General features: G+C 40.4%; 1 protein-coding gene across 6 annotated transcripts in view; it reads left to right on the top strand.

Annotated features, from left to right (window-relative positions):
* SLC6A1 (solute carrier family 6 member 1) overlaps nt 1–23,621 on the top strand; it is a 134,134-nt gene that overhangs the window by 106,224 nt on the left and 4,289 nt on the right. For all 6 annotated transcript variants that reach the window (XM_054036118.1, XM_054036119.1, XM_054036117.1 and 3 more), the window contains exons 7-14: nt 2,522–2,656; nt 2,779–2,882; nt 3,254–3,378; nt 10,810–10,922; nt 13,320–13,451; nt 14,124–14,226; nt 15,988–16,088; nt 21,383–21,550. In XM_054036118.1, coding sequence (XP_053892093.1) covers nt 2,522–2,656; nt 2,779–2,882; nt 3,254–3,378; nt 10,810–10,922; nt 13,320–13,451; nt 14,124–14,226; nt 15,988–16,088; nt 21,383–21,550 — 981 coding nt within the window. The remainder of the gene's footprint in view (nt 1–2,521; nt 2,657–2,778; nt 2,883–3,253; nt 3,379–10,809; nt 10,923–13,319; nt 13,452–14,123; nt 14,227–15,987; nt 16,089–21,382; nt 21,551–23,621) is intronic.

Raw genomic sequence — 23,621 nt, 5'->3', positions numbered from 1 at the left:
ATAAATCCCATTCTAGACAATTAAGTCTTTATGTTAAACCATAACTCTGCCACTAGGACATATGCTTTCCAATACTCCTGTATTCTCATTACTATATACCTATATTGTGAATATCCGCTGGTGATAGTAATATAATTGCAGTGTATTTACCAAAAACAACATTCACTGTACATTAACTACATGCATTTGAAATGTAGCTACAGTATAATTCTAAGGCCTGGCCTTTATGCAGCTGCACACTAGGTTGGAAAGGGTACAAAGAGCCTTTCCCCCTTGCACAGCCCTTGCTGGAGCCAGACAAAATTGCTGTCGTGCTGCAGGGAAGGTAAGGACTACTCCCTCCCTACTTCCCTGGGGATGGCCTGGGACTGGGAACAGCATTTAACATAGACCCTTGGGCTTCACTGTGTTTTTATGTTGTGCCCACTACCCCTTTTGTGATTAAAAAACACCTCTCCAAATTAGCAAGTCTTGGGAAGAAGTGCCATGGAGGTATGTGCTGCTGTAGCTCATTGTCTGTAGCAGCAGATGCAGTCTACTGCTGGGTTGGGGTGCAGGATTCTACACCATCAATTCCCACATAGGACATTGGCCTTTGTGCAGGGGACCAGGATTTGGCACACCAACAAGATATAAAACACGATCATTCGGCAGCAAAATACAGACAACTGAAAGGAGCTAATTTAGTGACTGTTGAGTGCATGTCTGCTCCCTTGGATCTTGGAGTCATCGTGGATAGTTCTCTGAAAACGTCCACACAGTGTGCAGAGGCAGTCAAAAAAGCAAACAGGATGTTAGGAATCATTAAAAAGGGGATAGAGAATAAGACGGAAAATATATTATTGCCCTTATATAAATCGATGGTACGCCCACATCTTGAATACTGCGTACAGATGTGGTCTCCTCATCTCAAAAAAGATATACTGGCACTAGAAGAGGTTCAGAGAAGGACAATTAAAATGATTAGAGGTTTGGAACGGGTCCCATATGAGGAGAGATTAAAGAGGCTAGGACTTTTCAGCTTGGAAAGGAGGAGACTAAGGGAGGATATGCTAGAGGTATATAAAATCATGAGTGATGTGGAGAAAGTAGATAAGGAAAAGTTATTTACTTATTCCCATAATACAAGAACTAGGGGCCACCAAATGAAATTAATGGGCAGCAGGTTTAAAACAAATAAAAGGAAGTTCTTCTTCACACAGCGCACAGTCAACTTGTGGAACTCCTTGCCTGAGAAGGTTGTGAAGGCTAGGGCTATAACAGTGTTTAAAAGAGAACTGGATAAATTCATGGCTATTAGCCAGGATGGGTAAGGAATGGTGTCCCTAGCCTCTGTTTGTCAGAGGGTGGAGATGGATGGCAGGAGAGAGATCACTTATGCTCCCTTCATATATAGACTGAAGATGACATTCAGATGATTTGCCACTTATCTGAAGAGAGAACTAGGGCTATGTCTACACTACTGCAGTAAGTTAACCTAAGTTATGCAACTCCAGCTACGTTTTTCAAGTAGCTTAGGTCGACTTACTGCGGTGTCTACACAGCACTGGGTCGACGGGAGACACTCTCTCATTGACTTACCTTACTCTTCTTGTTCAGGGTGGAGTACCGGGGTTGACCAGAGAGAGCTCTGCCATCAATTTAGAGGGTCTTCACTAGACCCCGCTAAATCAACCCCGGGTGTATCAATCATTGGAGCATACAGCGGTAGTGTAGACATAACCATAGTGTAGCTGTCAGATTCAGACTCCACTCTAGGGATGTTACCATACGGCACTGAAGTGAATTTCGCACATAAATTTTGATGTGACCAATTGAAAGCCTTCTTCTCACTCTCCACTTTCAGGTTAAGCTGATAGTTGGACACTTAGCCTGTTCAAAAGAAATGGCTGCCATCCAGAATTTCCCTTCTCCTCCTCCTTTCATACTTTCCCAGGAGGCAGCCAATCCATTTTTGTGGCCTGACTTCACAACAACCTATCCCAGGGCTTTTGGAAGCCAGATGATGTCAAGAACCAATTCAGGGCAATTCTGTCACCCACAAATGTCTTCCACCTCTCCCCTCTCCCTGATGTAGGAGCAGATCTCTGCTATCAGGGATAGAGCTCATGGGATGGGAAGAACAGAGCCATATGGTGCTCTCCTCCAGGCTGAGCTCTGCATGGCAGCACTGGTGCTCACACTGCCAGCAATGAGGACAAGAGCAGTGTGAACCAGTGCCTCAGGGGCAACCCTGACCTCTCCCCAGCCTCTGGCCCTAAGAGCAGGTGGCAGAGCAGTTGGAGGGGGATGTTATTTACATTTGGTGAGTAGAGGATTCTGGACCTGGTATGTGGGAATAAAGAGCAGTATACCATCACTTCCCCACTAAATTTGACCCTTGCCCAGCATTCCGGATTGAAAAACAAATCTGGGTTCCTATCACTGTATTCTTGTGAAGCAAGTAGCTAAAGCTATTGAAAGTTAATGTAAAGAGCCCATTCTAACTCCATGCTTACAATTCCTTGTTTCTTTCTGTTAGGTGGTATATTTCTCCGCTACTTATCCATACGTCATGCTGGTTATCCTGTTCTTCCGTGGAGTGACACTGCCTGGGGCAAAGGAAGGCATTTTATTCTATATCACTCCTAACTTCAGTAAGCTTTCTGATTCTGAGGTAAACATTTAATTCTTGTAAACCAAAGTTCCATGCTAATTGCTCACCATTAACAAAGTATCTAAGCAGCCATCAAAGTGTACATCTACGCATAGTAAAAAAAATTTGCTTTCTGCAATTAGGTCTGGCTTGATGCTGCCACGCAGATTTTTTTCTCCTATGGTTTGGGTCTTGGTTCACTGATTGCTCTTGGAAGTTACAACCCTTTCCACAACAATGTTTACAGGTAAACGTATTGTTATATATATTATAGTAGGACTTAGTCATCCCTACTTTGATCAGGGCTGCACTGTGCTGGGGGCTGTACAAATATGTAGCAAGAAACATTTCTGGATCCTAAGATCAAAGAATCTAAATAGAAAAGACCAAAGTAGTAGTATCCCCATTTTACTAATAGTGAATTGAAGCCCAGAGAAATTATGTGACTTGTCCAAGGTCACAGAGAAAGTATGTCAAAGAATTGAATCCAGAAGTGCTGAGTCAAGTGCCTTAACCATAAGACCATCATCCTTCCTCTCATGAGGATAATAGAAAGTATTGGAAGGTAATCAGTATTGCTTTATTTATTAGTCTAATGCACCTTTTTCTTTTTTTCAGGGATTCCATCATAGTGTGCTGCATAAATTCATGCACAAGTATGTTTGCTGGCTTTGTCATCTTCTCCATTGTTGGATTCATGGCTAATGTCACAAAGAGGTCTCTTGCAGATGTTGCAGCATCAGGTAGGCAACCTATTTCTTTAAGCAATTCAGTGGTATCCATTAGTCTGTTTACAGCAATATATATTTTATCCAATAATTCCATTTAATTATTTGTTCACACTTAAGATAGTCCAAGAAAGGTTTTAGGGCTTGCTGGAGCACAAGCCTCCCATGCTGCTTTGCAGTTAAGATAAAGATGTCTAATGAAGAATGGAATTTCATTGTGTAGTAACCCTTAACCTATTTTGAACTGTATTTTTACAATATAGTAACTCCAAGATTTGTAATGGATTACATTATCCAGTAAAGGGCATATGAAAGGACTAACTAGCAGGTGTTGAGACAGGTGGAAAGTTGCAATGAAACAGGGAACTTTAGAAACACCTGTTGAGTTTTTGCTTAGTTTGATTTCAATGAACTAAAAATAAAAGTGAAGGTTAGTGAAATTAGTCACTTATTAGCAAACCCAGCTAGTTTGATTTCAATGAACTAAAAATAAAAGTGAAGGTTAGTTGAAATGTCCATGTTTCCACCTGGTTTGGAGCTAAACCATGAATCATCCCAGGTTCACTCAGAAAACTTGTGATATTGAGAAAGTTTCCACAAACCTACTCTGAGTTCTGAGCTGCCAACAAAATCAGGCTGGTTACACCATTTTTGTTCCGAACGTTTGCACAACCTGTGTGTACCAAAAGAGGCAATAGCCAGGGGCCAGAATCAGGGCTGTCCTTAGGATTTATGGGGCCCTATGCAATATTATTAAACTGGTGCCCCTATGACTGATGACAGCCCAGGCTTACATGTGTATTTTAGCTCAGGGTGGTCTTTTGAAGGATTTATTTAAAAAACTATATGTCTGAAGATCCAAGCATTTAAGGCTAAAGATGAATACTCAGATTGTGCATCTAAAAATCTATCCAAGGATTTTTTAGATATGTGATTTTATAATCTTCAGTAACACACTAATTAAATATTTTTAAAACAAATTTTAAACTAAGGTCCTGTAGACTAACATGTTCTGAGTAAAGTAAATATTACAGTAATGCACAACAGTTTTTGTCAGTAAATTCAGAAACTGACAGTATATACCTGGAGGTTGGCAAATGTCTGTTAAATGGCTTCATTACCACTTGAATGGCCCTTTAACAGTTTCAATATTGTGCTAATAGGTCTGGCAGGCTTTTTCACTTTTAAGTACTATATCCCCTCTGGAGGAAGACTCACCAAGCTGCAGCAGCCAGCTGTGTTGGGAGTCTGCAGGAAGGGTCAGAACAGAGATAGGAACAAGTGTGAGGGTGGACACTAAGACCCCGGGGTGCCCCAAATTTTTGGGTGCCCTAGGCAGCCAGAACAGCCCTGGCCAGAATAATAAACAATGAAGGGTAACAAGGACATAATTACCCCCAAGAAATTATGAGGAAGAAAGACCATCAGCAGACTGGACACGTGCTGTGAGAAACTACAGGGAAGTTCTTCCACAGCTTTTGTTAATTATATGCCTCTCTGTGCATGTGCTGTCTTACTAACTGTTTGATTAATACATCCAATCAAAGCTGACTTATCCCAAGTCAGTTGTTGTTGAACAAATCTGAACTTGAGGGAATGTTACTTATTGAACTTGTAATTGCAATTAAAAATGCTATTGATTATTGGTTCTTGATTAATTTGTTACTGATTGATTATCAACATATTTAATATTTCCCCTATTAGGCCCTTCAGCTTCTTGTTAACTCAGTTGCACCTTATACACACATACACATACAGAGAGAGAGAGAGATGAATATGAATTGTTTCAAGTCTCTCAAGGTAGTCCAGTATAGGCAGTGCCAGCTCTACCATTTTTCCCACCCCAATCAAAAAAAAAAAAAAAGCCCAAACTGCCAAAGCAAAAAAAAAAAAAAAGCCGCCCGGACTGTGCCGTCCCAAGAATGAATGGAATGCCATCCCTTAGCATGTGCCGCTTCCTCCGCTGGTGCCTGGAGCCGGCCCTGATTATAGGGATCCAGCTTGTGCTAAGGAGAATGGATGACAGGGACTGCTACTTACAGGAGACAATATTAACAAATGGGGACACGTTCAGCATGTCAGGTGCTTAACTGGGTGTTAAACAGGTGTGAAAATCTGCGCACCAGCCCTTTGCTGTGATGGTTCCCAAAGTAGAATAAATACAGATGAAATGCAGCGACAATCTGTTCTGTTTGTCTATTTTTACTCATTCATTCATTATTTCATTGTCCAACTTTCCAATATGGTCATTACTTTTTCCTTACTGACTTATTTTCTAGCGACATGACCCTGTGCCTCTCCAAGTCAATGGCAAAACTTCTGTTAGCAATGGGAGCAGGATTGGGCCCCTTATCAGGACAATTGTTTTATTAGGACAATAAGTTGGGTCTCCTGGTTAGCAGGAATCTGCTGTATTTTGCTTGAAATTCACTGACTTGACCTCAAGTGAAAAAGCTTAGCTTACTAGAACTGATGGTTGCCACGAGTCAGTTGCCATTCCAGATATCCATACAGATACACAGCAACTGTAACCTCATGGAGGAACATGCTGATAACTGTAAGTCACTGGCTGTGGGACAGCAGAGTAGTGTGTCTTACCATGTTATTATGAATAACCCAATTATAAAATACCCTTCTGGTCTTCTTATGAATAGAACTTGAATCGCAAGAATGTTAACTGTCTTAAGCAGAATATAGGCACAGAGGAATTAGCCAGAAACCTGTAAGGACATGTAAAGTTCCCATTTGATGGCTGTGAAAGTCAATGGTGTGAGAAATAACCTTCTTGAGTTGTGCATTTGATTTCTATGTGACTGCATAAAGATTTCCAGTGGCATCTGTGAACAGTTGCCAACAATTCCAAACCTGGGTGCCAAATGTTAGGCTTCTAAATGCATTCTGAGGCACCTGAGGCTCAGATCCACAAAGGTCCTTAGGCACTTAAGTCCCCATTTTAGGTTCTACTGTGGTCCACAAAAGTCCTGCTAGGCTGCCACCGAACACTGTTGGTACCTAAACTCACTTGGGGCCTATGTGTTTGAAGTAAAACTTCCCTCCTGCCTTTGGGCAACTGCATTGCTGCCTCACTCTAGGCATCCAGTCGCCTGTCTCAAGTCTAAGTCCCAGAGCAATCCACAGAGCAGGGGAAAACAGGCATTTGTTTGCCTAGCTCATATGCAGGGCCTGATCTGATACTCACACTCAGTCACCGGCTACTGGATCGGATCCCATTCAAATTCAAGCCAGAGGTGGTTGTGGCCAAACCCTGCTTATAACTGTTAGCCCAGTGGTTAGATCACTGTCTTGGGATGTGGGAGACTCAGGTTTAATTCCCCCCGCTGTCTGAGGAGGCGAGAGGATTTGAACAGGGGTCTTTTTCTCAGGTGCTAAGAGGGGCTCTGCCCATTGTGCTAAGGGGGGCTCCCTCAATCTCTCCTGTTGAAGCTGTTCCACTGTGGATAAATACTTAAATTTTCCTTGGGCCAGAAAGAGAGTGAGCATCACTCTAAAGCCTGGAGAGGGAACTGAACCTTGGTCTCCCACATCTCAGGTGAGTCCTATTAATACTATGCTAAAGGTTCTAAGGTGGGCAGCAGCATCACCATCACCAACAATTCTTGGCAAGATCTCATGGGCTCTTCCTTACAATGTGAGATGAGCAGAAAGGAAACAGAAACAGCGAGAATGTTTTCAATGTGGGTCATTCTCTCTTTACAAAAAGAACAGGAGTACTTGTGGCACCTTAGAGACTAACAAATTTATTAGAGCATAAGCTTTCGTGGACTACAGCCCACTTCTTCGGATGCAAGAAGTGGGCTGTAGTCCACGAAAGCTTATGCTCTAATAAATTTGTTAGTCTCTAAGGTGCCACAAGTACTCCTGTTCTTTTTGCGGATACAGACTAACACGGCTGCTACTCTGAAATCTCTCTTTACAGTTTTGTTCTTACATTTTTAAAATACCAGACAAATATCAGAATGACCCACAATTACAGAATAGTTATGAGAGCAATACAGTTATGGGGAAATTATTAAATGACCTTCCTGAATTTTAAAAAACCCACTTTTGACCCAGTTTACAAAAAAGCACTCCATGTTAAATAAAACACAGTTAATGTGCTAAGAGATCATGAATGGGCTAGTAATGTTTATTTTGTGTCATAATTATGTTTGTTTGTTTTCCCCAAAATACTACTTTACCCAATGATGTTTGGACAGTGGAGAGAGAGTTAAGATAGAAGTGGACTAGTTCAGAGAGTTGTGTTGGTTTCTAATCTTGAAGCAAACTCTTCTAATGTTGATATAGGACTTAATACATGGTACTTGTTTTGGATTTTATTTGTCAATATTTTTTTCTTCCACATATTCAGAGCTTCACATCTCCTTGATTCTGAAAAAGTAATATGCAGTATCATGAAACTATGATATGGCTGTCTTTGGACTTCGATTTTAATCAATATTATCAGCAGCTGCTCTTGTAAAAAGCCTTTCTGTAGAATCAGAGAGCACATGACTCTCTGCTCTGTATAGTGCTGTAATGCTACTTCTCTCGGCGATGTTGGTATAATAAAATATGCAAATAGTAATGAAAAATACCAGCCAGATGGCATTCCCTAGATTTCACAAACAGGAGATAGGCTACATAAATTGGGAAAGGCATCTTATGACATTTGCTATGTCTCTGGCTTTTGGAATATTATGTATATTTCATTTGACAATTACACTACAGATGCTGTGCAATAGCCATATCTGGTTTGGCAGTTCCATGTTCCTGCTGGGATTTGATTTTGGAAGCAGACTCTGTTTTGCTTATCAGCTCATGAAGCAACACTGGAAAAAATGTGGTTCATATCCTGCTTTTTATATATATAATCAGAGTGTGATTTGGATTAAGCTGTGAATAATGTTTGCTCCCTTTTGTTAGGTGTAGGCCATCATTATTATTAGACAGGAACTAGGGTCCACATGTGGATTTCATACATGGTATATTATATGCACATTAGTTCAAGGGTGTTTGGAGCTGGGATTTTTGGTCTGATCCAGAGATAGGAACTAACCCCTAAATTTGGATGCAGATCCTAGTTCAGAATCCACAACCCAAAATTATGGAGCAATGCAGATCTGCTATATTGGGTTGGGACCACCTCTAATATTCTTTTTAAACACGTAGGCTTGATAATACATGACATCTTTTCTGACGAGATTGCAAGCTGCAATCTGAAATATTTGGTCTTTGAGTCTTGATGTATTTATTCCTGACACCATTTTCTCTAAATGCTCCAATTTCATTTTGTAAAAAGTAGTATGAAGCAAGAGAGTTTTAAAGACACTACCATCACAACCTCTACTCTGTTTCATTGGTGCATATGAACACAGCAAAAGCAAGGCCATATTTCTCTTTCTGGGATTTTTGCCATGTGGGAGGCATTCCAATCATATTTAATAATGCTGATCAGCAAAGATCAAAGTATATGCAATGAGGATATTGGAAGGTAAGCATCTTGGAAGATGATAACATTCAGATATCTAATGTTGTTTGCTGCTTTGCTGTTCCAAAAGCTACAATATGTCCCTGCCAGTTATCACAGATGTACTTATTTTCTGTGAAAGCTGAATAAAGATTATATTAAATTTACAGTTAATAACTAGGATATCCACTTTAGGAAGAGGCACTCCAATTTTATTTCTATGATTACTTTAGACTATTATGAGTTTCTCCATCAGCCTACCAACAGCTAGTTCCCAGTGTGCTAGGACAACAAAAACACACTCTTTCCTTTTTTAATAAGGGTCATTTCCCCCTTCACCTTCCACCCCTTGAGCTTCATAGTAAAAAGACCATGAATACTGGTACCAGTGCTGTTCTATGTATTCATAAATGATCTGGACAAAGGAGTGAACAGTGACGTGGCAAAATTTGCGGTTGACACAAAATGACTCAAAATAGTTAAGTCCAAAGCTGAAAGCAAAATATTACAGAAGGATCTTCCTAAACTAGGTGACTGGGCAACAAAATGGCAGCTGAAATTCAATGCTGAAAAGTGCAAAGTAATGCACATTCGAAACAATAATCACAACTACACATTCAAAATGGTGGGATCTAAATTAGCTGTTACCACTCAAGAAGGAGATCTTTGAGTCATCGTGGATAGTTCCCTGAATACATCTGCTCAATGTGCAGCAGCAGTCAAAAAAGCGAACAGAATGTTATGAACCATTAGGAAAGGAATAGATAATAAAACAGAAAATATCATAATGCTACTATATAAATCCACGGTATGCCCACACTTTGAATACAGTGTGCAGTTCTGGTTGCCTTATCTCAAAAAAGATATATTCGAATTGGAAAAGGTACAGAGAAGGGCAAAGAAAATAAGAACACCTTCCAAACGAAGAGAGTTTAAAAAGACTGCGACCATTCATCTTAGAAAAGCGACGTTTAAGGGGGGACATGGTAGAGGTCGATAAAATCATGAATGGTTTGGAGAAAGTGAATAGGGAAATGCTACTTACTCTTTCATATAACACAAGAACTAGTCATCACCAGATGAAATTAATAGGCAGAAGGTTTAAAACTAACAAAAGGAAGTACTTTTTCACATAGTGCGAAGTCATCCTGTGAAACTCGTTGCCAGGGGATGTTGTGAACTGAGTTCAAACAATAATTAGATAAATTCATGGAGGATAGGTCCATCAGTGTCTATTATCCAGATGGCCAGGAATGCAACTTCATGGTCCAGGTGTCCTTAAACCTCCAACTGCCAGAAGCTGGTGCTGGACGACGGGATGGATCATTCAAAATTGCCCTGTTCTGTTCATTCTCTCTGAAGCATCTGGCCCTGACCACTGTCAGAAGATACTTCTTATGTTAGAGTAATGTATATTGCAATAGAAATCATTCCATGAAATAGCAAATGGTCCTATTCTAAATACTGGAAAGTGAATCTACATCTCTATCAGAGTTATCTTTGATATTCCTTTTATCTATTCTGCATATATCAGAGGGGAACTGTCTCCACATTTCCTAAGGACTGTTCTGGCTGTAGTTACAGCTATCACCAACTGTTTGAGTGTAGGTTAAAGGCAGAGATAGTTCACCAAGGAGCCTGAAGATGATGCAAATTCTGTCCCAGAGAGGCAAGCATATTTGCAGTATCGAAACTCACGAAGGCAGCCTTTTAGGAGCAGCATTTTGAACTACTTCTAATTTAAAACATTTGAACCTGAGGTACCACTTACTTTTTTCTCTATAGCAGAGTTTATTTTCTCTCTATTTCCCTGATATAGCTATCCCACCCCAACTTGCACCTCATTAGTCTTCAGAATGGCAAACAAACCAAAAACAGAAGTACCATAGGGTGCAAATACCTTCACCACCCTGTTGCATTGTATAAAAGCTAAAATAAAGATATACAATTAATAACCCATCTCTTCTTTCTGTTACCAGGTCCTGGACTGGCATTTTTAGCTTATCCAGAAGCCGTGACACAGTTACCTGTCTCTCCATTGTGGGCAATTCTGTTCTTCTCCATGTTGCTTATGCTTGGAATTGACAGCCAGGTAATGTTGCTTACTGTTGATTCTTTTAAAAATACTTTATTTTCTGTAATATGTATGACATGACAAACAGTATGCAGTGTTGTTGTAGCCATGTTGGTGCCAGGATATTAGAGAGGCAAGGTGAGTGAGGTAAATATCTTTTATTGGTGATTCACCTTGTCTTTCTAATAACAGACAGTATCTCTTTCTGTGCATTTCACACTGTAAGCTATCACTGAGTACAGGACCACTTCTAGTGCAATGGGGTAGACAGCTGGGGGAGGGGACCTAAGGGTTTGGGATATTCTGAAGGCCAGCAACTGGTACTGAGCCACTTTCCTTTCCACAGGAACTGCTAGTTCCAAACCTCAGAGTCAACGGCTACAACAAAAGTAGGTACAGTATGCAGGATGTGTACTCTCCAAACAAAAGGGCCTCCTCCTTAATTATTAACAATTTTATATTGTTGATTATAAACATTTCTGAGGTGTCCATCACTGAGGCAATATTTGGACATAGTTTAAAGGTTTAGATGCAACAAATATTTCCTGACAAAGGAATTATATACACTATGGCTCCCTGCAGCGCCTGACTTAACAGCTAAACTGATAGCTGGAAAAGTCTAGCTAGTAAACCAAGTGGAAGGAGACTCAAGAACCTACAACTAGCAGAAGATGTGGACCAGGAGGCCATGTTGCATCTCATTCTAAATGTAGTAAATTGCAGAATTAGAAGAATAACCCATAGGTGCAAATTCAAGAGGCAAATGTCTACTACTGAAAAACCTTGTCTCTGACACCTGAGGGACAAACAGAAGAGAGACAGCCTAGCACAGTTGTCATTGTAGTGTGTGGAAAGGAAGCAGGTCTCTAAGATACTGGGGCCTAAACCAGGAAGGACTTTATACATGTTAACCTTAATCTTCAATTTCACCTGGGAATGAATAGTCAGTACAGAGCTCGGCTGTTCTGCCAGTTTGCCGTATTGAAAAACAAGATGCTAAAGAATCACACTTTGGAGAAAATCTTTTCGGGACTTAGAGTGCTTAAAAAAAATGGAAAACTTCATACAGCTACAAGAACATATTTCCAGCACATAAAGGGACTAGATGGCTTATATTTTAATTGCCAAAGGAGTGATAGTATTTTCATTTTCTCTAAATTCCATTAATTTACAAAATACCTTTGTAGACCATGATTCTGCCACTGGTCACAAGCATGAAATCCCTGTATAAAGCCGTTCTGAAGTTCATCATAGATGCAGGGATCCATAAACACAGTTGCAGTGTAAGGGGCCTTAGCAAATAACAATTCTCCATTTGATTACTAAATCATATGGCATCGATAGTACATATGTGAACCTGCAGGACTGCTTACATATGATTAGTACTGCGATAGTCTTTAATTAATTAGAACCAACTTCTGTGTTTTTCTGATAACCAAACTGATTGATTGCAGCCATTGCCAAGAAGTGTTTAAAAAACAAAAAAGAAAAGCAAGGCATTTTGCCAAGAGATATGAAAAGAAACCAAAGATTCTTACTTTTGCTATTTCCTTCATCAAGCCTGGAGTTAATTGAAAAACAATAAACCACAACATTCACTCTGGGGAACTACTGTGAAATTAATTGGGTCAAAAATATTCTTGAGAGATCTTGTCTCTAGGCTACTGTAACAGCTGAGGAAGATAGTCTAATATTATTACAAACAAGATATGTCCACAGGCTGTCAGGCTTTCTTCTTTTTTCTGTCTAACTCCTCCATCAGTTATAGTGCATGAAATGTTTCATTAATAAGAAGAACTGCAAATATTGGCTAAGTCATGATTTCAGTTCTAAAAACGACTATAACTTCACTACGGCAGGCTTGCATGATTTCAGTTGTCATCACAGAAATAATTTTCTATTGGTAATTTTTCTTAAGTTTCCCTATGGGGTTTCAGATCCTCAGCTGGTGTAGACTGGCATTATTCCATTGACTGAATGGAGCTATGGTGATATACACCAAATGAGGATCCAACCCTGAGTTTTTCACCTTCCAATTGAGGTGCCCAGTCTGGCAAGATTTTATGCATTATTTAATGTTCTGTGTGTAAGAAATCCCAATCAAGCACATGCACAATTGTTTGCTTAGGCTGTATGCACTTCTTCCATCACAAAAGAAACAACACTTGAACATATGAAACATATGTTAATTTGTAAGAGTTGTGCCAGAAGGATAATTTTTTGCATAGATTTTAATAACCAGTAAAAGGGATTTTCAGAAGTATACAGCATTGGCCTACGACTGCACCTACTGAATTTTCCATTGACTTCAATGGGAGCAGCTGGAGGGCAGCGCTGAATGCTTTTGAAAATGTTGCTCTAAATCTAACACCGCAGTTTTATTGTGTTGTGTATTATCTGTAACTCTACTTGCAGTTCTGTACTGTGGAAGGATTCATAACAGCTTTGGTGGATGAATTTCCAAAGTTACTACGCAATCGAAGAGAAATCTTCATTGCTGTAGTGTGCGTTATTTCCTATCTGATAGGACTGTCCAATATTACTCAGGTAAGTTTTATATAAAGGAATTTTTATTTTGCAAGCTTACCTACAATGTTTATAGTTTCAATCAAGTTCACTAAGAAGCTGAAGAATGGAAAAAACCCTCCACTGTGGCTATAAGGTTAATATATGTATAAGGAAATCTACTAAAGAGGGCAGAAAGTGGAGATCAACAAAAACTATCATTACCCTCTAAAGATTTGCTAAAGACACAAAGATTAGCATATTGAAGTAAATAGAGCTATGCTGATTTACCGCAGTTGGGAATCTCTTCCAACGTTCCTAAGGATCTTTGAAATCCTTAAATGGCAACACTATGAAACAAAAAAGTATTATTATTAACATTTTTATTATGATTGACTGGTTGCAAATTAGTTCAGAAAAATTACTAAGTGCAGAGCCAATCAGGAGTTTGTAATTTACATATGCAAGCTAATTAGTTAACATTATTCTAGTTCTTGGTAACTACTGATCTCTTAAAAGGAAATCAATACAATCTTAAGCATTATATAGCTTTTCAGAAAATTACTATATAAACTACAATTTTAAATAATAATTATAAAATAATAATAATAATAGATAACTACAAAAATATTAATGAGAAATGTTAACCTGTCTTCAAAACAAATACCAGGTGAAATGTGCTAACTTCAGTCATTTGTTTCTTATATCTCGTAGGGTGGAATATATGTGTTCAAGCTGTTTGACTACTACTCTGCAAGTGGAATGAGCCTATTGTTTCTTGTATTCTTTGAGTGTATCTCTATATCCTGGTGCTATGGTATGTGATGTGTTCGTCTCTTTATGCTGCATGGGGTAGTGAGACTATAAGTTTTGTGAAAAAGATGAGCCAATTTCACTTAAGACCCATTTTGTTCAGTATTCTGTTTACCTAAATTTGGGGGCAGATTTTGCTTTCATTCACGTGAGTACAACTTCCCGAGGGCCTGGAAGGCTATGCACATCTTAGTGTAGAATTTGGTCTATGGTGTACGCCTCTCTAAAACACCCCAGAGAATAATATCAGCAGTTGTGTGAAGGAAAGTGCTACATGTGTGTCTTCATATTTATTTGTAATCCTGTGTTAGAATGAGGACGTTTTCTTCCAATCCAGCTCTAGTTGTGTCTTCGCTGCTGGAGTGATACACAGGAATGCAGAACAGATTGGCCCAATTTTTTTTCTTTTGAAGATTAAAAGCCTTGCTGAAAAAAAGTTGCTGCCTGTACACAAGCAAGGCAACAAAATGTATACCACAGGGGTCGGCAACGTTCGGCACGCAGTTCGCCAGGGTAAGCACCCTAGCGGGCCGGGCCAGTTTATTTACCTGCTGACGTGGCAGGTTTGGCCGATCGCGGCCCCCATTGGCCGCAGTTCGCCGTCCCGGGCTAATGGGGGCAGCAGGAAGCCGCAGCCAGCATATCCCTCAGCCCACGCCACTTCCCACCGCCCCCATTGGCCCGGGACGGCGAACCACGGTGAATGGGGGCCGCGATTGGCCGAACCTGCCGCGTCAGCAGGTAAATAAACTGGCCCAGCCTGCTAGGGTGCTTACCCTGGCGAGCCACGTGCCGAACGTTGCCGACCCCTGGTATACCATATTCTGCCCTGGGTGTTTGCAAGTTTGATATTGAGTTGGGGCCCCAGTTCCATGCTTATGCCAAAAATGGTCATGTCCATATGTGAATCTTTACGTAAGGGCTTTGCTGACTACCATTTGCCTCATTATGCTTGTCCAAGACAGAATGGTAACAATCATCATTTCTGTCTCAGACAGGAACAATTTAGCAACTTTTATTTTCATTGTGGGCTTGATCAAAAGCCCACGGAAGTCAGTGGGAGTCCATTGCATATAATGGGCTTTGGAGGTCTTTAATAGGAATAAACCATATTTGGATGGAAAGGAACAATACACCATATGAATCCAACATATGAATAAAAAAGAAATGTAACAGTAGGTATCCCAGATGAGGACAATACACAGATCTGCAGGTTTGCACTTTTTGGAGGATGACAGAATAGTGGTACATCATACATGTAAACAAAAACTGCTGTTTGCAACTAATGCATCCATATAAGGCATTAAAGAACACTCTCGTTCCCTCCCCTACTAGTTAAGGCTGAGATTATGAAGGCTTCTTTAAAAAATCCCAGACTAAGTCTCTTATATTCTAACAAAGCTTGAGGAGTTTTTGCTAACCTGGGTGATAGTGTTGTCATTGCAATCTAATGATGTTAAGGAACTTTTCAGCATACTCCTGGAGCTAAATTGACTGCTGGCAGCAATGGGTACAACGTCACTGATTTGACACAAAGCCTCCTTTCTCAGTGTGATGCAATGAGAATAATGTATAAAAGTCCTGTTTTTCATGCCATTTGCATGCATTTTTTTCTCCTGTTCAGTTAACTGCAAAGTTTTTCATAGACTTTGAGAGAAATGCTCCTTGACCACATTACTGAATGTGCATTAAAAGGGTCTTTATTATCTCAGACCCGTTATGCTTTCATCATCTGGCATTTCTTCTTTTTATTTCTATGTTCTAGGTGTTAACAGATTTTATGACAACATCCAGGAGATGGTGGGATACAGACCCTGCATCTGGTGGAAACTTTGCTGGTCTTTCTTTACTCCTATCATTGTGGCAGTAAGGAACAAAATTATTATTTATACTGTGATATGAAGGATATAAATTACTTCAATATGTGAGAATATAGTAATGCTATCTTAGCACATTAATACAAATCCTGACCGTTAAGACCAATATAAGAGAGAGGAGAATCAGGCCCCTGGAATGCCAATCTTTTGGAATTGGTCTAAGAAACGAATGACTTGCAGAATTCTAGGGTTTATACTTTCAGAAGTGGTAAGTAGCTTGATGGTGGAGATGGCAAATTGTGTATGGTATATCCTGTACAGTCAGGGCCGGCTCCAGCATTTCATTCTTTGGCAGCAATTCAGCGGCAGGTCCTTCCCTCCAAGAGGAACTGAGGGACTTGCTGCAGAATTGCCACCGAAGAGCCGGACGTCCCACCCCTTACCGTTGGCCGCCCCAAGCAATTGCTTGCTGCATTGGTGTCTGGAGCCGGGCCTGTGTACAGTTAAACATAAGGCTGTCCTGTTTCAAGGTCTAGAATGCCCCAAAAGTTCCCACTTCCTGTAAACTATATTCATTCACTGGTGTTACAAATAGAGACAACAGAATATGTAAGTGCTGCAAGCTGGAGTCACTTCCTTTATGGAATACTGTTGACTGTGCCACCAGATTGAGTCATCAACTGCTGGTATCTGCTTTGCTGACAAATCCAGACGGTTTCTGTGCAACTTGAACTATAGCTGTATCTTTAACTGCATGAACCATATTTATTTCTCTCAGGATTAATAAGCAGAGAGAGCAGAACAGCAGCTTTTCTTTAACTAGAAAGAGTTTCGGTTAACCGAATTGGAGGAAATAGAGGGCTAAATTGAGGAGAAAATATTTAATGAACATTGCTGAGTCTCCTTACATCAGAAGGGTCTCAGCCCTCCATTTTTCTTTTCCTCTCTCAACCTTCCCATCTTCAAGCTAATTGTCTCTGTGGGCTCGCAACACAAAGACAATGTTGATGCAGTATTAAAATTGAGATTTAAACCCACAAAAATAAGGCAGAAAAATCTTGAAACATTGCCCACTTGTGTATATATGAGTTATGATTTCATCTTTCCTGGCATAATCAGTAGGGCTGGTCAATGGAAAATTGGGGTTTTGACGAAAATGAAAATTTCCACAAAAAGTGTCCACTTTCCTAAGAACTTTTTATTAGAAACCCCAAAAGCTAAAAAAACAGAAGCTTTCAGCGTTTTCAGCTTTCAGCGTTTTCAGCTTTCAGCGTTTTTCTTTTTTATTAAAAGTTTAAAATTTCTGCTGAAAGTTTTGAATTAAATGATTTTGTTTCTATCAATGTTTCTCATAGGTAAGGGAAGGAAACATTTTCTGATCATCTCTAATAACTGCATAGACCCATTTCAGCAAAGTATGTAAGCATGTATCTGACGTTAAGCTTGTGACTTTACTGAAATTACTCTCTTGCTTAAAATCAGACACATGCTTAAGTATCTTACTGAACATTTAAAAATTTGAGTTGAATATGTAGAGATGCAAAAATAGTTAATCAAATGTCACATCATTTTCACATGAATCATGCAGGAAGTCCCATTTGAAGTTAATGGTCCAAATTCTGCTAGATGTTATACTGATGTGAATCTGCAGTAACTCTATTGAAGCCAGTGATAAAAGCAGACGTGATGGAACCTTCTCATCTGGTTCAACAAATCCTTTCTACGGGTCAAATTAATGAATTTTGTTTATGGTTATGGCCAATATGGTAACAAAATTATCTAATATTTTAGGTTTCAGAGTAGCAGCCGTGTTAGTCTGTATCCGCAAAAAGAACAGGATAAGCATAAGCTTTCGTGGACTACAGCCCACTTCTTCAGATGCATATAGTCTATGCTCTAATAAATTTGTTAGTCTCTAAGGTGCCACAAGTACTCCTGTTCTTTTTCTAATATTTTATTAATAAAAGCTATAAATTTAATTGTGTTGCATCATATATTATATTTAGTAGGGAGAAACACTAAACTAATTTTAAATGTATTTACATTTAATTTCAATTATGTTATAAAAACTACAATTAATCTGAAAGTTTTACAAGTTACAAAAGGACTTTTCATTAGCTTGCTCATAACAAGTCACTATACTCATTACAAAAACATATAATTCGGACTTTTAAGCCCTCTAGCTCACATTGTTCAATGTTATGTAATGTTCAATGTTATGAAAACTGCATAATGCATAAATACAAAAGGTGAAGTTAAAGTTACTTTTCAAATAAATGGGATTTCCTGACTGCTGAGAAGTTTAAGCTTCAGCATAGCATCATGTTAATGTCATTCTTTAATATAAAGTGTATGGCTGTATGTGCATAGAAGCTGGATCAAAGGCCTAGATGGAGAAATAACTCTACAAATTGGGAGGCTAACGGTTTGCTACTGGAGTCCATGCCTGTTTTACAAACGTTGCTATCTGGTTTTCTTGTATAAATTAGAGGTTATGGGATGCCACCTATTCAGAAAGAAGTTCTTTATTTCATATTCAGAGACAGATTATGCTATCCTTACATTGAAATAAAAACACATTACTTCACCAGTGGTCCTATTTGAAACCAGAAGGATTATTTAGATACCACTCACCATGAGTGAGGGAATCAGAACCTGGCTCTTGGTTGTGTGCAAGACACAGTGCACATACAGATGCATGCATTCAGATTCTGGAATCATATATAAGGCATGTGTACAGTTAAAGTTTGTGCATTTCATTAAAGGATTAATGAGTAATCATTTGTAATAGCTGAAGGCCACAGCCAAACAGATCAACAATACTAAAGAGAACTGACCCAGTATTTTGCACTCACCCATTCCCCAAATGCAGTGACCCACCTCTCAATTCTCTGAGAATAATTATTAAAGAAACATTGTTTGGGGAACTGTATAAATTGCAATGGAAGGAGTGAGGGGAGCATAATTGCTTTTCATTGTAAAAATCTTTATTTCTGGGAATCCATTGTTCACATTGAGTTCACAGGTGATGATAATGTGATCTAAAAGCTGCCATCTTACATTTCCCTCTTTGGCAAAACTTTCTATGTGTGGCCTTTGCAAATAAAGATTGAACTTGTGAGCAAAGTGAGCTTTGCTTTCTTTCTTGATTCAGTTAACAAGGTTGCCCCCGAGGTATGCTGCGTTAGCCAATTGCAGCAGGCTAGGAAAGAAAGGACTTTGTTTTGGTGAATTTATAGAAAAATGACTGCATTAAATATCAAAAGGTAATTTTTTCAACATGATGAATGGGGGATTAGATGGACATCACTTGATAGTGCAAGTCCTATTAGTACAAGATGGCATCAGGGTGGTACAAAGCAAATGGTATTCCACATGCGGTATATTGAAAACTTTTCTCTGTCTTACCAACAAAAGTCAGTCCTATTGTACCTGGTGAGTGGAGGTGCTGGCCTTCCATTCCATGTTTTGCTCTTTGATATAGACAAAAATCTGCAACAACTCCACTTTAGCCTCAAGCTTCAATAGATTGCGCTCCCACTAGAACTGGACAGAAAACTGTTTCCCTGTCCAGTGAGAAGTGGGGAGTTCAAAAATTCTCTCATCCCAAATCAGGATGGAGAGTCAAAATTTCACTGTTGGGAACCACTAAACCAAAAAAGCATTCAGTTCAGGTCAATTGACATGTTTCGCTTTGATTTTGATCTGTTTAAACAAACAGAGGATTAAAAGAAAGTTAGACTAAGTTATTGCTACTCGAAAAACCCCAAACTTTCTATTGCAATGTCATCTTTCAAAACATTTTTGAGTTGGGAGATTCACCCAAACTGAGACATACACACTCATGATCTCTTCCCTCTGTTCTTGTAATTGAACAGGAGTAAGAACTTGACAAGAATCACATGCAATATATCTGTCCCCTAAATCCAATGCATACAATAGACAGCAACTGAAATAAGAAAGAACTAGGAACACAGTTTCAAGAGGGAATGAGCAGTTCCCTGCAGGCACAAACACCAAAATTTGGCCATACTTGTGAAAATCTAACCTGTTTTCTTTGTATGTGCAATTATAGCTTCAATAAGTGGCCAGATCCTCAGAGGGTATAAATCAGTATAGCTCTATCAACTTAAATGTAGCGATGAAATTTTATACTAGCGAGTAGCTGACCCAAAGCTATGGTTCTTTTTCAGTTAGTTTTTGTCAACATAGTATACCTTCATTTTGGGGCTAAGATGCTACCTGCCATGCTTTAGACCTGAGTGAATGGTTATGGCTGACCTGGCCAACAGCTGTAATATCTGCCAAAGCTGTTTAATTGTAGGATGCTCTGTCCTTTTAACAAGTGCATTTAATTAAAAACCTATAGGCCAAATTCTGGCAAGTGCTTTGGAAAAGGCCTAATATAATTTGAAAGAAAGAACACCTTTCTCTTAAATTATGTCATCATATATACTGCAAAAGCATTGTTCTGTCTTCTGGCTAAGTTCCACACATGCATACCTTCCAGGATCTATTCCTAAGAGTAGAGATAACCTGCCTAGGGAATATGCATTGAGGATGCTAAAAGGTCAAGGAGTTTATGTACAAAAACGTGCAGACCAAAGCTGAACGCCTAGGCCAGAACATGGTCTCTGGTCATGGAGCATCTTTGGAGCCTGCCTGGGAGGTTTTTGAAGGGACACTAAACAATGACCGATAAGTCAGCCTGCTACAGGGGGCTGTTGGTTTTCTGGCATGAGCTAGTAGTCATCACAAGTCAAAATTTGGCCCAATGTAGCCACTATGTACATCACAGGTTCACACCTCTTTTAGTAACTGTTACGCTGTTTAACATTTTACAGGGTATTACAGTAAAAAGCCTAAAGCAGTTAAATGCCTCCCATTCCTCAAACTAATGCTTCTTGGCATCTCACAGGGGTGGACTGGAGCAGGGCAGGGCCAAAAATGGGACTCAGCCAGAATTCAGTTCCTACTTTCCCCTAGCTCTGTGGGAGAAGTGACCCATGCCAGCTGTTTCCCTGCCTCAGTTCAGTTCCCCTTCTGCAGTGGCAGAGCTGTGCTGGCTGGCACAGAGTGTGGGGTGGAGAGGGCCAAGCCAAGGTTCTTCCACCTTGCAGCAGTGACGGCTATCCCCCATCCCCAAGTAGGGTCTGGTGATGTGGGTAACTCATTCAGGGAAGTAAGGGGACACTTTTTGCCTACCTTCCTTTCCTCACCTCTCCATGGGGATAGAGGCAGGCTGAGGATTGAGCCCAGTAAGTCCAGCAGAGTGGTTTGAAAGACACAGAGATGAATGTAAGTCACAGCGAAGTCTCATTATTTTTTTCCATTTTTTTTCAGGGAGTGTTTATCTTCAGCGCTGTGCAAATGACTCCTCTCAAGATGGGCAGTTATGTTTTCCCAAAATGGGGCCAAGGGGTTGGCTGGTTCATGGCTCTCTCGTCTATGGTGCTGATTCCAGGCTACATGGCATACATGTTTCTTACCTTAAAAGGCTCCTTAAAACAGGTAAGGCTTTTTTATTTATGTGATTATACTGTACTTTGTAAGCTATACGTACAGTGATACTTGACATGTGATTGGTGAGCTTAGTTGCCTTGGCATCAGTTGTCTTAGCTCAGTCATTTTGCAGCGAACGGAAGAATGTGGAAGCCATGATTACTCTTCCTGGCCTCAGTTTAGCATATAGTCTTTCTGAAGACGTCAGATCTTAACATAGCTTGCTACCATAACAATGTCAGCTCTGGAAGCCTGCCAGCTACAAAGTACAAGGATGGCAAACAAAATGGCCGATCTTTAGCCCAATAAGTGCAATTTACTCCTAACACAGTAGGCAGCTGTAGCACAATAGATCAATGATAAGGCTGATGTAGTTCTACGGATCTGGGGGCCAGATCTGCAGCAGCAAGTCAGTATAGCTCCCTTGACTCTAGTGGCTTTAGACAAATGGATACCATCTGAGGCTCTGGCTGTGATTAGAGAATATGAAGGTTGGAAGGGACCTCAGGAGGTCATCTAGTCCCAATCCCCTGCTCAAAGCAGGACCAATCCCCAGACTGATTTTTGCCCCAGATCCCTAAATGGCCCCCTCAAGGATTGAACTCACAACCCTGGGTTTAGCAGGCCAATGCTCAAACCACTGAGCTATCCCTCCCTGTTACTGAAGATCTGGACCCAAATTCTCCACTGTGTTCAACCTGCTCTGGGCTACAGAGAGTTGGTTGTGGCTGCCTGCCCTCAGCACAATGTAGAGCAGGATCCTGCTCTAACTTGTGGTGCTGGCATAAGGGCACTTACAGCAGTGGAGCTCAGCTTCACCAAGCCCCCAGTCTGCCCCAACCCACCACCTCCATCTGTCCTGCCCCGTTGACATAACAGCACCAAGTGGCCTTAGCAGACTGGAAAATCTGGGCTCTGCTGCCTTATCTTGCAGTTCTTCCTCAGGCAAAATTCCCAGTGAGGTTGAATAAAAATCTCCCTGTGTAATGAGTGAAGGATTTGGCTGCTGCTGAAGAACATAAAACCCCCCAGAAGTCCATACAGATAATGATTCCCACAAGGAAATAAAAATTGGTCACTCCTTCCTATATCCCTGCTCTTGATGAGACTGGACATCCCGCATGGTGTAACTGGAGTCCACATGCTGTAGCCCTAATATTTTTGTGTGACTACTCTCATGAGCAAAGGCTGCAGAATAGGCCAGTGCACACTGCACAGGACCCCTCACCGGGAGGTCTGGGATCTGTTCCTGGCTTGCCACAAACTTCCTGCTGTCTTGGAGAAAGTCACTGAAAGGCAACATATAAGCCAACGCAAAGTGTTTAGTTTTTACCCTTCCTGGCTCATTTAGCATGTATGAAGGTGACATCATAAATGTGTATTTGGAAAGGCCTAGATCCTCAAACTTACATAGGCTCCTAACTTCCCTGGGATAGTGATGTCACACGAGGCCATGACATGAGTGACAGTTCTGCCTCTTGAAGTGGACCCCTCCCTAGGGGAGGGAGAGAAGCTTTGTGCAATATCATTATTTGTACTCTAAAAGATTTTGCCAAAGTCCTCCAGAAATGAGGGAAGTGAAGACCTAGGGATGTGGTGGATTCTGTCACTTGAAGATTTGTAACTTGAGAGGAGACCTTTCCAAATTATATGCTATAGCTCAATCCAAAGTTATGGGCTTTATGCAAAAATCACTGGGTTAGGTTTCATCGTTCATGCCATGAAGGAAATCAGACTAGGTGATCATAATGGTCCCTTTTGGCCTGAATCTCTGAACCTGAGAGAGAGAAATCTGTCTTGAGATTACCCAAAAGTATCCCCATACATATTGTCCTAGATCCAGTGGTGTGGTTAAGCTGTGGTGTAGAAAGGGGTTGAGGGGGAAAGGGTGGCAGCAAAGGAAGCCTTAGCCCACTTTTGTGTTCTCCCAATCTTGGAGCTGTTCTGGCCCCTGACATAGTTGAGCAGCCTGGAGGCTGCTTTAATTTATGTCTGTCTGCCCAGTGCCCCAAAGTGCTATTCTGGCAGGGAAATTGCCCCCCAAATCAAGTCCATTGAATACAATTATGCTTTACCATTG

The sequence above is a fragment of the Malaclemys terrapin genome, chromosome 7 (genome assembly GCF_027887155.1).
Source record: "Malaclemys terrapin pileata isolate rMalTer1 chromosome 7, rMalTer1.hap1, whole genome shotgun sequence".
In the NCBI taxonomy this organism is placed as follows: Eukaryota; Metazoa; Chordata; order Testudines; family Emydidae; genus Malaclemys; species Malaclemys terrapin.
This window is presented reverse-complemented; position numbering and strand designations above follow the sequence as displayed.